This window comes from Terrapene carolina, unplaced genomic scaffold (genome assembly GCF_002925995.2).
Source record: "Terrapene carolina triunguis isolate 2854851 unplaced genomic scaffold, T_m_triunguis-2.0 Scaffold131, whole genome shotgun sequence".
NCBI classification, from domain to species: Eukaryota; Metazoa; Chordata; order Testudines; family Emydidae; genus Terrapene; species Terrapene triunguis.
In genome coordinates this window covers 35197234-35212883 of record NW_020664482.1, presented here as the reverse complement: position 1 = coordinate 35212883, position 15650 = coordinate 35197234, and the positions used below count along the sequence as shown (strand labels likewise).

At 38.4% G+C, this 15650-nt stretch overlaps 1 protein-coding gene across 1 annotated transcript in view; it reads right to left on the bottom strand.

Moving 5' to 3' along the window:
- The window catches only part of DIAPH2 (diaphanous related formin 2), an 887225-nt gene that overhangs the window by 813221 nt on the left and 58354 nt on the right, over positions 1–15650 (bottom strand). The window contains exons 4-5 of the mRNA XM_024202840.2: positions 10061–10165; positions 2634–2654 (exon numbers count right to left, since the gene is read on the bottom strand). Of these exons, the coding sequence (XP_024058608.1) occupies positions 2634–2654; positions 10061–10165 (126 nt within the window). The remainder of the gene's footprint in view (positions 1–2633; positions 2655–10060; positions 10166–15650) is intronic.

Here is a 15650-nt window from a genome sequence, read left to right as displayed (position 1 = left end):
AAATATTCTAAAAGGAAGGCTATAATAGTCGGCTTTCAGCAACTAAAGTATAAGAAAATACTGTAGTGGAAATCAAGACAAGCAGTAAGGTTTACAATGTGCTACCTAACATAAGAATACTTTATTACAGAACCTCAAGCTTGTATACTAGTTCAATTATTGTTTTCTCTTGTATCTGGCATTGCCTATATTAAAAGAAAATTTACTACTTACAAACATTTCCTAAATGTTGAAATCATTCAGTACAGCAAAGCATGATTTCTCTTACAAACGATAACCCTTCAAATTTTAACACTACTATACTGTAATCTTTTCAGAAAAGATTATAGATGTACATCACTAATGTATAGGTTCCTACTTCATGAGAGAACAATGGGTTCTTTAACAGATCCAATATCACCCAGGCAGCTCCTGACATTATCACCTGTTACAGTGTGACCAACATGGGGCAGAAAGGAGTTTTATAAAGGGGTTTGAGAACCAAACTATTTTATAGGAACAATTAATTAAAAAGTTTATAATCTGATAATATGGGGAGCTGTTAGGGAAAAATGAATGCACCAATTACGTACCCAGCAAAATAGTTGAGGGCAAATAGATATTTAGAAATCTGATTATCATTTCATTAATATCCAAGTACACTCACCTGCTAAAAACTCAGCACACCTGCCCAACTGTTTTGATTAACAATATTTGATAGACATGCCTGGTTTGTTACATGTGTAATCACAGATGTCACTCAACTTAATAAAGTCACCAGAAAGATGTCATGAGTAGTGAAAAGATACTCACTCTGCAACATGGTAACATCCTGTTCAAGAGAGACCTGAGGATTTTATTATTTAACAATGTTACTCTAAACAAAAGCGCATTGTTGTAACCTTCAAGAAACAATCAAGAGAAATGTGCAATGGTTTGGTTGGGGGGGGGGGGGGGGGAAGAGGGTGTTCTTTTAGTGTAGTAGCAATTCTACTCCTCTGTCAAGGCTCAAACTATTTGTTATACAATCTTCAAAGCTGCTTCACAGAATCCTCAGGATTTTCCTCATTTTATTAGGAATGCTACCAGTTTCCCTTACTTAAATTATTCTCTCTCAGGACTGCCTTCAGATTCATTCACACCTGGGAAAGAATTTGTTTGTGTAGTCCCCTTTCCTAGTTTCTACAGTATAAGCAGAAAAATGAAGGAGGATTGACCATTTCACTCATTTTCCCCAGAATGGAAATACCTTATAATACACAGACTGCTATATCACTACTCTGATCTCACATCCGAAGAAGCATTTGAAATAACACTATTTACAAGCCAAGGAGCACAGCAAATAGACAGACTTTTTAGATTTTATTCTGAATGAGGACAAACCAGCAGCAGTATCATTTATAACCCTGGCATATCTCAAATGGGCTTTGAACATGTAAAATGCTGATGCAACAATTATTAGACCTTAAAGAATAAAAAGTTAAAATTTATGGTTCATAACACAAAACTACACAGCAAAGGAATCACTGACGTGATTCAAACAGAAAAAACACTGCAGCAGACTTCAGGTGAGTGTTTGGTTTAATGTCTTCTTGAAAAGACATTGTACCACAGTTACATCAATAGATATCCTGGCTCCAGCCTGTCATTTAAAATGTACATATTTAATTACCACACTTAAAAATTTTAAAAACTCTTTTGCAAAACTATCCTCACTTCCTGAGTCTATTCCCACAACAAAATAATATATTTGTTTAATAAACATTATAGAGGTGCTGACTGTGCATCTAGAGTCAATGACACTGATTGAATCTCAGGAATTACTTTTTTCCACAAAAATCTTCATTAATAGCCATGTCATCACTGCTTCTCAATTTTACACGTGAATTCGAGTTAAACATTAGATTTGCTTTCTTCTATTCCACAGTACTTTTGACCTCAAATGCTTGAGCAAATACCACATTTCATAGTACATGACATTTGTTGACAAGCCCAAACGACAGTTTTGCCCTGCCTTCTACAACAGCAAGATCCAGCCACAACAGACTTCATATATATATGACGACTTTATTCGCAAAGCAATGAGGTGTTACACACACTAAGTGACAAAAGTGAACAAGAGTCAAAACAGAAGACTCTGTTTCACTCTCAGTGAAACACTAAAACCATAGTTTCCGGAAGGCCTCATGCCATGCTTGAAGTTTGCAGGATTACCTAAGGTTCTAGATCCTATATTCTAAGTTTCTCACAGCTCCAAGTGATATTCTGCAGCAGATTTTTTTGTACTGGACTATGAGCCACGGCTGAATATCAAGGTCTACATGAGACACAATAAGACCGACTGAATTTCATAACTATGAATCAAGTATTACTTTTGCAGTAAAAAGCAAAACCTGCCTCAACTGCATATAGAAGGCCTGATTCAAAGTCTGTTGTCAACGGTAAGACTCCCAGTCTGATTCAAGAGAGATTACAGTAAATTAATAATTTCTTACTATTTTTCCCTAAACCATTAAGCTGACAATATGATAAAACAAGCACTATCTGGCATGTGTTAAGGGTGCATAAAAGATGATGAAATAACTCAATGTTAAGCCTAAATTCTACAATATAAACATGAACTTAAGAAAAAACACCACCACATTTGTACTCACCGCAACTTTACTTCCAATTATCTGCATGCAGTGGTCAGCGAAGAATGGTTATAGTGTAAAAAAAAAAAAAAAAAATAGCAAAGTTATTAGTAGGCTGTAGCATTTCACACGAGTAGTTAAATGTTTAATTATTAGTAAATAATTAAATTCTTTTAATACTTCATTTATCAAACTAGCATATTCTGATTCTGTGGTGGAAAAAATAACTGCGATTTTTACTCATGTTCAGTTACCAATATTTTATATACTTCATTACCAGCTGAAGAGTGGTCTAGTTTGATATCTTCATATCAATTATTAAAAGACTGCAAAAAGTGTTAAGGTATCAGGCACTAGACATTTCAACAGATGTAGAGAAGAACTCAACTACAAAGTGAATACTCCTTTAATAACATTAATTTACATTTTACCTCTGTATTATTATACCAAGTGTTTATTACTTGAACAGAGCTTTTACTATATTTTAGAAGGAACATTTCTTTAATTCAATTTTCATAAGCTCACTAATGTGTCTTCTGGCTGAAAGTCTCATCTTAGTATTTTCATGAAGTCCTCACATCACATTTTTGTTCAAATATTCAGTATGGATGTTTTTCAACAGTGACAAAACCACATAATCCAGAATTTGTGTTTTTAGAAGCCATCCTTTGTCATTGTCCATCACTTCATTTAACAGCAAGTGTGCACATAGATTAACAGGTAGCTGGATTTGCATTTAACACATCATCCACAAGAAAACCATGTATTTCTGCTTGGTTCATTAACCCCAGATGGTTTTGCCCTTAAAACCAAAAGATCTCAACTTTTCTCCTCACCCATTGCAGCATGATAAGCAATTGAACTGGGAAAGGACCTTTTGTCCATGCCCACAGACAGACCCAAGTGTTTTCGTTGTCTTAGATCTCCCTGAAGTTACCTATACAACTATTGTGTTGAAAAACTACAGACAGACAGCAAATTGAATTAAAACGACACAAACTGTTTACTCAACTTCTCTAGATTTAGTCTTATTGTAAACCAAGCAAGGCAAGATCTTTTCAGCCTAACCAGGGAGCAACAGTAAATATCTGTAATCCCTTGAACGCAATTACCTCTGACCACTCAAATCTGGCCATCTTCTCATTGCTGTGCACTGATCCTGGCAATTACAGGTCAGTAAGCCAAACTTGGTTTGAAACTACAGTAAAGAACAGAATTATCAGACAAATGTACACGACTGTGTTAGGTGCTGTACCAACGCAACTTTGAGATACTAAATTCTTATTAGAGAAGGGTCAGAATAGTTTTAAATGCTCGATTACTTTAGGAATCTTAATGAATAAAGGGATCTGCTTTATGAAACAAGATGACAACCTGGATCTGACCGAAGAAGAGAGGAGATTGCCATCAGTACATTTTGCCTTAAGGGGATTAGATAAGCACGTGTGTTGTATAAAGTTCCAGGGAGAAATGAGCATTAAGATGGGACATTGTAAATCACAATGTAATTGCATTTGCTGAGTGTTGACCCCAGAGCACAGCTTGTATGAGTGGCCCATTGTCACTGTCATATCAATGAGGAAGGTAGCCATGGCAGAGGAGCAGAGGCATGGCATTGGGTTGTAGCTACAGAACACACAGCCTCACTTACAAGTCCCTAAGGCACCAGACAGCCTTATTCTGGCCAAGTTACTACATGAGTCAACCAATGAGAAGCAAGTGTAACCAGTGCAGGGTGCCTTGAGTGTTTGGACAGCTCCAGTAACTATCACAGCTCTCAAGCTGGGTAATAATACTGACTTGGGTCAATTTTCATTGCTGCTACTGGCAGCCCTACAGCAAAAGGTTTATTTCATTCTACTGCAAGAAAAGGTCACCTGAACCCCAGTTTTATGAATGCTAAGTCCCCTGAAAAATAATTTTGGCCAAAACTATTCTGATTAATTAAGGTCAGAGGTCCATGTGGGCTCTGTAACATGTAGAGTTTGGCAAGGTCCTTAATGAACCTAGAGGTTGTGGGATATTCAAATAACGAACTCAAACAGGTAAGTGGAAGGTTGTAATAGCTACAAGCTGGACTTTAACAGAACTCAGTGACAAACTCAACATCTTCAAATTTAACAGGTAGTCCAATACGTGAGTTAAGTGAGAATCTGAAGCAGACAAACCACAGTAGATTTACTTCCATTTTTGAAGTTCAGTCTTCCGCATGGACAGTTTTCTATTGTTCAACAGTATGTTCTGCACTTCAAATGAAGAGTCTATTTTTACACCTACTAGTCATCCAGGAGCCAAGCCATGCGATGCGGCATGGGTAGACTGGGGTGAACAGTTTTCCCTGAGTCTTGAATCAGCAAGCCTACTGTCAGTGGCAGTCAAAGAGGTGGCCAAAGCAACAGGTCCAAGCACTGTGTCTGCCTCAGACAGGTTGACACCATCGGATGATGTTGACTTAGCTCTTTTTCAGAAACTTGAGATGCAATGGTGTTGGGGGACAAGCTTCCAGCAGGGTTCTTGGCCAGCATGGAAACCACCTCCTTGCGAATTGCAGCCAGGATCCTCCCCGAGTGTAACTTGCATCACTGCTTGTTGGATGCCAAAGAGGTCTATCTCTGGGAAGCCGCAAATGAAAAACATTGCCTGTATAATCAGATCCCATTTGTGGGCCTGGTAAAAAGGTCAGTTCAGTGTGTTGGCTACCATATTCTGCAGACCTGATAAGTATGCAGTTGTGATGTCTATCGGATGGGCTATGCATCCATTCCTAAGTACTAATGCTTTTATTCCCAAGGATAGGATCTTGCTCCTACCTGGTGGCTTACAAATCAGTGGTTCTCAACCAGAGGTGTGTGTACCCTGGGAGTATGCCAAGGTCTTCCAGGGGGTACATCAACTTATCTTGATATTGTCTAGTTTTACAACAGACTACATAAAAATCACTAGCAATGTCAGTACAAACTAAAATTTCATACAGATAGTGACTTGTTTATACTGCTCTATATACTATACACTGAAATCTAAGTACAATATTCATATTCCAATCAATTTATTTTACATGGTAAAAATGAGAAAGTAAGCAATTTTTCAATAATAGACAGTGAAGACAATTAGAATGTCGCTCAGGGGAAGAGACCCTCTGCATGTATGGTAGGATTTAAACTTAGGTTTCCAGAATAACGAATTAAAAAAAAAAAAATCACAAAGCCTCTGACAAAGGAAGAGGCTCTTACCAGAGTGGAAATGGGAGGGGGTGCTGAACCACACCTATGAAAGACTGAACAAGGCAGGCCCACAAGACACGCAAACAAATGTGTGCAGTAAGTAAATAGTTAGATGTAATAAAACAATAAGGAAACAAGGCAATTAAAGTAGCAAGCCTAAGACTAGTAGCACTAACTAATGGACACCACAGAGCTCAGTGCCATGCCAGAGGCAATTGAGAAGGAAACAGAGCAGCAACATGCCCTCAGACAGGGCATGAGGGTGTACAGACCACAGGAGCAGACCATATGGACACTGCTACCAAAGGTCTCCCAGCTCAGGTGCACTCCCTCCCCACAAAGTGGTGAACCCACAGGGACAATTATGTAAACAAAAAATCAATTAATTTGCTCATAATTAAAATGCTTAAAAGCTGTATCTTTTGATATTGTGATATCCTGGGGGGAGGGGGAGGAAGGTCTTGGACTCTTCAGGTTTTTAAGTTTGTTTTGTACCTTAAGTAGTCTGTGGAAATATTATCTGACCTAACAGGGTAGGAGAAACTTTCTGGCAAAAAAACCAAAAATCTTATAGTTCAGCTATTAATGGATAGATCCCAAGAGTAATAAGGACAATCTAAAGGAGTAAAGACAAAACTAAGAAACCTCTACAGCTTAATTAATAATATAGTTTTAAGGCCATTTATGTTTTTGATTAATATATTTTTTAACTAGGCTGCTAGACATTGGCATTAAAAAAAACAAAAAAAACACTGTAGCAGCCCCTACTACAACTAACCATTCAAGACAGTTTACTGCTAATATGCCTTTTACTTCCAGAAAGGAGCTGCCAGCTGAAGTGTGTAGACTACTAGGTGTAGACCATGGACCGTGTGAACCTCAATTGTGGGATATGAACACATGAATCTGCCTGACCTTTGTTGCCAAATTCTTCTAACAGTCATCCATCAACTTGACTTGCAGAAGGCTGGTCACTTGGCAAAGCATCTGCAAACTCACAGTAAATCAGTCTAGGTGCCATTCACCCCCTACAAAGTACTTACCCAACAAAGAAAAGAAGCCACTCAAGGCACTGAAACTATAAGTTACTCATGGGAATGCCCAGCAAGAGAATAATATCCACAGAAGCAGTCAACTAAGTGGGAAGGAAGCACGTTCAGCAGAGGACAATGACAATCAAGCGAACAAAGCAGATTGATGAAAATAGTACTTAAGAATAAAAGGACATTGCATTTGAGTCAACTGTTGAATTTGTTTTCTCCTTTTAATCAACTGCTGTAGTTGCCACAGAAAGGTTATCAAACATAGATGCAATTATGAAACAGACAAATCTTAAGGACACTTAACAGGTAGGTCACACCATTAAAATCATTAACTCCTAAGTTTAGTTATTTTACATACATAAATCTTTCATTAGATTTAAGCCAACAGACAAGTCAGGACCACGAGAATAATAACGTTACTGAGAAAAAGTTACGAACATACATCTACACTTCTTTATTTATAAATTCCATTCAAGTTTTAGAACTCAATTGACATGCACCTAAATTACCTATTTTAAAGTCTACATGTGAGCTGGAGTACAATATTTTAAAGGGAAAACATTTTAGGCATCAATGAAACATCCATACTGAAGGCTGAACAACATTTTGAAATGGAGATTTCTCTGAAGGTTCTTTGGGGAAAAAAACAAAAACTATACTTAGTATTGTATTTAAAATCAACTCCCAAGTTTATGCTATACTTCTCCACACTGTATTACGTATTGTGATAAGGTTAAAGTTTCTTAAAATGCAAACAAAAGCTGTTAGGCATGCAACCTTAGCCATGCTTATTATTAAATTCCTAAATTATGTCAATTATTGAAAAACAATCTTAACATCTTTAGGGAAAAAAGCCACTTTCAAAAAATATTTTTGAAAAGAGTATTGCTTTACATATTCCCAGTAGAGACTTTTTCCATTCCTTCTGCAACAAGGAAGTTTTAGTAACATGTAATTGGTTTTCCTCTTGCTTGGACTGATACTACATTTGATTTTTTAATAATATGAAATGGAGAAAAAGAAGCTTTAAAGCATCCTAATCAAAAATACCGCAATAAACCCAGAGCTAGTTCACACAAAATATTACCAAATCATTTTCATAATAGTGGAATGTTATTACAACTTGTGTATTAGATGATTGCAGTATGTTTAAAGCATTACATGTTTCTGAACTCTGGATTTTTCATTTCTTGGAGGACAAACTTTAAACTTTCATATCTATCTGTTTAATAAAGTGAAGACAGATGCAACTTTCTTTCAATATATCTATTTACACATTACACCAGTCAAATTTCCTCATTCAGTGAAAAGGATAATCACGTAACTTCTTCCAAAAATTCATTTAGTTATATGTAGTTTTAGTGTTGCAAGAAACTGTTTGAAGTCAAAACTTCATATTAGTAACAGTGTACTGATGAAAATTTGTAAAAAAAAAAAAAAAACTCGGAAGCTCAAGTCACTTACCTCACTTTCAGTTCTATGCTTATCATTAGGAAGATAAACTAAATCTTATTTTCCAGTTCATTTTAAAAATAAAAACACATGATTATCCATGTATAGTTATCTGTATTTTGCACTCAGACTTAGGGCTGGTCTATACTTAGCCGCTAGTTCGGCGGCTGGGGATCGAACTTCCGGGTTCGATTTATCGCGTCTGGTCTGGACGCGATAAATCGAACCAGGAAGTGCTCGCCGTCGACTGCGGTACTCCATCTCAACGAGAGGAGTACCGCGGAGTCGACGGGGGAGCCTGCCTGCCCCGTGTGGACCGCGTCTGAACCGCGGTACGTTCGAAGTAAGGTATGTCGACTTCAGCTACGTTATTCACGTAGCTGAAGTTGCATACCTTATTTCGACTTGGGGGGTTAGTGTAGACCAGGCCATAGTTATATAAAATTACTAAAATTTCTGCCTTTAGGTATTAGCCTGAATATAAAGCTTGTGTTTCCCAAAGCATTTTGCTACAAATAACTGAGTGCAAAAATGGGGGGAAATGTCCAAATTCCCAAGTAAAACTATGCATCACCCAATTCTATTGAAAATGTTGCTAATGGCAAATTTCATTTATCACTTGAAACATATTTCTGCTCTTGGATACCAAAAGCAAAATTTTAAAAATGCTGTTACTCTGCTCTGGCAGTGCTGCAATGCGTTGTTTAAGTTGTTTGACATTCAGAAATCAGCTTGCTTAAAGTACAACGTACAGCAAATAGAAGAGAGGAATACAGGGCAAAACACATTCGTAATTTACAGTGGAAGTACTACAGATGTTTCAGATAATGTTCAAATAGTTTTGTAACATCTTTTTATACCTCAAAAGGAAATCATTTATCAGTATTAAACTCTTGTAACATAAAAAGCATTATGGTTCTATTTAATAACCTGTGTTATCAAGTGGTATTAATTTTTCCTACAACTGAGAAATATAAATGAGATTTCAACCATTTGAGACTATACTGCATCTCTCCCACCTAAACAGATGTCCAAGAACAAGTTATCATCCTTCACTGCAATCAACCTTAACTGGACATTGGCAAACTGGAGATGGACAATCCTGTGGCCATTTTACCTGAAAATAATCTCTCCCTCTAGGGACTTTGCATGCATCCATATACTTGTAAGTAACTGACCACCTTTATGGCATAACGAAGTAGTGAACTGTGGATTCACTAACACAAGGTGTTTATGAGCACAGCAAGGAGTATGGAAATTCTTCAACACTGAACACTGACAGCTCCATAAGATTCTCCCTAGGAATGGTGGTATTTCATCTTACAACAGAACGTTTCTCACCAGCACCAGAACATCTTGTGCTCCCACCAAGCCAGCTACATTACTTAACTAATTTAACAAATTGAGACCTTGTCCAACATCAATTTTATTACTTTACAAATTTGACAATTCCATGATTTCATCAAGTCCTACTGATTACCCTAGAGCAGTAGATTTTGAAGTCTGACTAGTTTACAGTGAAGTGAGTGTCATGTTTCAGATTAATTAAAATTTAGTACACCTCAAACAGTTTATCTACAATTGAGGGAATTTTAAAGTGCATTATGCACAATGGATTTCTAAGCACTCTAAGGATAGTCTGATTGCTGCCTCAGTTTATTTCATCTCAAAAAGCATAAAGTACATGAAGCCAAGCTTATTATTCTGGTCTATCCTGGAAAAGTTAACTTACAGATTTAGCAGTTGCAGAAATATACTGGCCAACCATCTCACGTTTCGTGGTCAAATCCTTATTTCGTAAAGGAGCTTTACGTTCTTCATTTAAATTCATGTCTTCCTGTAAATGAGCAGACAACATAAAAGGACATGATAATATTTATTTCAGTTTTCATTTATCTTGACTAGTACTGATGCCTCTTTACAAATAAAAACTGCTCCATATTTGAAAATTAACAGTGACTGAGTTAATGTGTACCTACTTGAAATATGTGGTAATCCAGTCAGTTATTCCTTTACACTGTCCTCTGAATTATTTCAAATTTAATTTTTATTCTATTCCTTTAACTATGTGTTATGAACTTTCATTTTACAATTTTCCATAATACCCCACAACAATGAGCTTTATGTTCAACACAACTGGCAAGGAAGTATGGTTCCGGTAAAAACACAAGAAAAATAAGATGCTAAAATTGAATCCAATTCAGATGTTAAGTTGACCATGTGCGTAAGTTTTGTATTATTAGTGTCCAAAGCTATGTTTTTTATAATTTAAAAAAAAAAAAAAAAAAAACACCTTTTAGTGGCATAAAAATTTGGACAAAATTGCTTCAGTATTAACAAGAATTTTAGACATTTGACACATTAACCAAGTTTGTGAATTTTTTCTTACACAGGCCAGTTCCTCACAATAAGGACCAAAAGGAAGCTTCCCAAACCCATATTTAGCCACTAACAGGTGGGATTATCCCTAACTGATTTAAGAACACTACAGTCTCACTGATCAAGCCATATTTCCTGATCGATTAATAGAGTCTCAGCAGAACACTCATGTTTCCCTGACTTGTAGAAGTTCTGATATTGGAAGGTGCTTATTTACACTAGCTATTTGCTTGCTATGAGTTGGTGCCATTCTCACAACCTGGATGTTAATGAAGTGCTGAACTTGTTTTTCCAGCACAGATGAGCATTTTAACTATGAAACTTTAGAAAAATATATGTAAAAATCTCAATTCTACCATCCACATTAGCATTCAGTTTATAAAATGGAAAGAATGTAAAGCCCCTACAGAATGTAAAGTATGATTTACATAAATCTTTTTTTTTAAAATGATATTTTCCATCCTGAAGCCCATTGGCTTAAATCCTCCTCAGAATGCAATGACAGAAACCCCCAAACCCCACACTAATGCTGGCCTTAGCAGAAACCAATTTGACTTTTCTGTCCAAATTATTCGAAATTTTTGCCTCTCTTAACGCTGTCCACTATTTCCATTCTCTGTTGGTGGTACTTATTCTGCCATCCTCCAATGTTATGAGGTTTATCACCCGAGGGCCTATTTATTTATTTATTTTACTCCCCCTTCGTGGTATCAATCAACAAACTGAATTTTGGTTAACCATTTTTGTTGATAGTAGCTGCAAGGTGGGTATATATGGGTACAGTAAAAGCAGAGTATGATTGTTGAACTTATTTTCTTGCTTTTGTAATTGTGCCCAGTACATTGTGTGGAGCCAACTGAACTTTACACAACTAAGTTTTTCTTTACATGTACATCTAGGCATCACAAGAATGTACGTAGTTTAGTGTGCATTAAGTAAACAGACCCTGCAATCACAAGTTGCTTCATCTGAAGTTGATTAATGCTGCAATTGTACACAAGAATGGCAGAAATTGTCTGCTATACATTCGGTCCTTCACTCCACATTTTAGAAGACAACATTACGCATTGATGTCTTATTTTCACAGCTGCAGAGCTGCCACAGTTCTCATTGGGCTTAAAATAAATTGCGCATGCAAAGCAACTCTGGATATCAATGGTTTAGGTTGAAATGGGCATTTAATCACTTCATCCATTTACCTCAGTTTACACTTCTTCAATTTCAAAAGCTTTGCTAGTCACTGAGAGATTTTGTGAAAGAGTAAAACTTCACAGACTTGGATGCTTAGTAAGTTCAGTGACAACTTCCTTCTGTCTTCACAGGCAGTGCTCTTATCTACAAGGTACTTGGTCCTGCTAGTGAAGGCAGGGGGCTGGACTTGATGACCTTTCAGGGTCCCTTCCAGTTCTATGAGATATACCTATCTCCATATATTACTATTACAACAACCTGATCCATATTTTATCTAGCTACTCTCAAGCACTGCTCCTCCTTTGCTGAAACAAGTCTCCAAAAAGTCAGTTGCACGTTTGTAAAGATCATTAAGGACTGCTTTTTTTGTGTTCTGTGCAAGATGGTGAATTCTTCTATGCATTAAATTACAAAAATCTCTAATTCAACTAAATCATCTACCCTACTTATAGAAAAATGTATTAATACATCACATACAAACACTACAGTCAACCCCTCCACTTTTCTCAACTTCTCTGAAAGTATCAATTTTGACTGTTTTGAGCATGCTAATTCAAAATGGGGGGAAAAAACTTGAGTACTAATTCTCCACTGGCTTGCACTTTGTGTACTCACTGCACTTGTTCAAACTCCATTTGAAATAGCTGTAAAACTATTTGAATCAAAAATTCGTCATTCACACTAACAGTGGTATTTCACACCCACTTGGACCAAGCACTGCTGATGCAAGGTACAAAACAATGGTAAAGGTTAGACTGACAGACACATTTCACAGTGCAATTGTCAAGCATAGCTCAAGTGACCACCACTCAATAATACTATACTGACAGCTACAGCAAACTTCATTTTCTATGCATTAATACTACACCTAATTAATTCCATTGTTCAACAGCGATCTGTACCTCTCATGGATCATGTTATATGGAGGTTGGCATAATCTCAGGCTCTAACTATAAGTCAAGGAGGTGCCAGTGTTTGGACTGAGGATGTTTCCAGGTGGTCTTAAATTTGTTACTCTGCCTAAAGACGGTATTTGTGGTGAGCAGGTCATGCTCCACACATTTACTGAGGAGGAGACTACCATTGGGGTTTATATTTCCCACCCCTTCTTTGCCTATTGTGTCTCTCCAGAGTTGGGCATCCCATCCAACACTGGCACTGAAATATCCCATGAGGATGAATTTGTCTGCCTTAGGGGTGGCTGAGGACTGAATCGAAAGTACAAAGGCAGCTACGTGACAACAAAAACAAGTGGTGGCAAGAGAAGGCCTCTGAGATCCAGGCTTTTGTAGATCAGGATGACATGAGAAGCTTCTTTCAAGCAACAAAAGCTATATATGGGCCAAGCTCCAAAGCCCCAACCCCCTTACGTTCTCAGGATAGCTCCACCCTCCTCAAGGACAATGCAGACATTAAACAACACTGGAAGGATTACTTTGAGAGCCTACTAAACCACCAAACCCACAGTCTCTGAAGACACTATCGAGTTTATTCCACAATGCTCGACAATGGAACACCTTGTTGATCCCCCATCTTCTGAGGAAGTCCAGCATGCCATCACTCAGACAAAAATCACAAGGCACCAGGCTCAGACAGCATCCCAGCTGAGGTTTTTAAAGCTGGTGGAACAATGCTCCAGCACAAACTTTGCCAACTCTCTCGACAAAACCTGGACCTCTGAAGGAATTCCACTTGACTTTAAGCATTCCAACATTGTTACAATATTCAAGTAAGGGGGGCATATCTTTATGTGGGAACTACAGAGATACTGCCCTCCTCTCCATCGCAAGGAAAATCCTTGCCCGGCTCCTACTAAACCACCCCCTCCCCCTTGCCAAGGAACTCCTCCCCAAATCACAGTGTGGCTTCAGGCCATCCCGAGGCACAACTGACATGATCTTCATGGCATGACAGATTCAGGAGAAGTGCAGAGAGCAACACCAAGAACTGCTCATGACATTCATCAACCTAACGAAGGTCTTTGACTATCAATTGTGATGCCCTACGGAAGGTGCTGTGTAGGTTTGGCTGTCCACAGAAATTCATTTCCATCGTCAGACTACTCCATGATTGGATGAATGCCACCATTCTGTGCAACGGCTGAACCATTCATCATTCGCTCTGGTGTGAAGCAGGGCTGCGTCACTGCTCCACTACTCTTTTCCATTTACCTTGCCATGATCCTCATTCTCACTCGTAACTGCCTTCCTGATGGAATCAGGACTGAGTATCATATCGATGGCCAACTCAATCTCCAAACAAAATTTAAGATCATGAGAATTGGCATCACTGACCTACAGTATGCAGATGACTGCATCATTCTCGCACACACAGAGTCCGACCTGAAAAGCACCCTAAATCTTTTTGCAGATGCCTACAACAGCCTGGGTGTGTCTCTCTCAATATTGGGAAAATCAAGGTATCCTATCAGCCCTCACCTGCACAAACTACTCTTTGTACTTCACAAATCACTAGCAGCAGAGAACCTCTGGGAAATGTGGACCATTTTCCAGACCTTTGGAGCCACCTCTCCCAAACAGCCAGCACTGACACAGAAATTGAATACAAGTTCCGCTGTGCCAGCACATCCTTTGGAAGGCTACTCAAACAAGTCTTCAATGATAGCGATCTGCAAACAAGATCTTGGTTTACAAGGCAGTTGTCATCCCCACCCTTCTCTACAGAAGATATCTCAAGCAACTGGAGTAGTTTCAACAGCGCTACCTCAGGAGGATTCTCAGGATGAGCTGGGAAGACCAACACACTAACATCAGCGTTCTTTCTGCAGCCAACATCAGCAGCATAGAAGCGTAGGTCATGAAACACCAACTCTGCTATTGCATATACAACATGTGTGTCATATACTCCCATGCATAAACTTATCCAGCTCCATTTAAGAATAGTTAGTTTGCCATGGTTAGAAACATTCTAATTTCCAGCCTAACTCTATTCGTGGCCAGTTTATATCCATGTGCAAAAAACTGTCCTTTAGATTAAGTAGCTGTTCTCCCTCCCTGGTATTTAACCCCTGATATATTTAGAGAGGGCAGATCTACACTAAAAATTTACAGAGGCACAGCTTCACCAATGTAGCTATGCTGCTGTAGCACTTCTGGTAAAGATCCTCTAAGCCAACGGGAGAAAGCTCTCCTGTCAGCTTAACTCCACCTCCACGAGAGGTGGTAGCTATGTTGGCAGGAGAAGCTCTCCCACCAACATAGTGCTTTCTACAACAGCGCATAGGTCAGATAACTATGTCACACAGAGGTGTGAATTATTCACCCCCCTGAGCGATGTAGTTATACCGAAGTAATTCTGTAGTGTAGACCAGGGCTCAGCCTTCATTTTAGTAGGCTTAACAAGCCACGCTCTTCTTGTTTCTTGTAAGATGGGCTACTTGGATGATCAGGGAATGGAGAGTCTCTCTCTGCACATGTTCCAGTTTGAATTCATCTGTCTTGAACATAGTGACCAGAGATGTATTGTATACCACATTACAGATATGATCTATTCCTGAGGGCATTCTGTGCCAAAGAAATAATTCTGCACACAATATTTTAAAATTTTGCAAAATTCTGCAAATTTTATTTGTCAAAGAAATGTGGAACTTCCAGCATGGCATTGGGGAGCACAGGCCAGTGGCTGCACAGAGGTGGGAGATCAGTGTGCAGCTTCCCCCGGGATATGGACTCAGCATCTAGGCTGCAACCAACCCTGACACAGCTCAAGGACCAGGTTTGCCCCAGAAATAC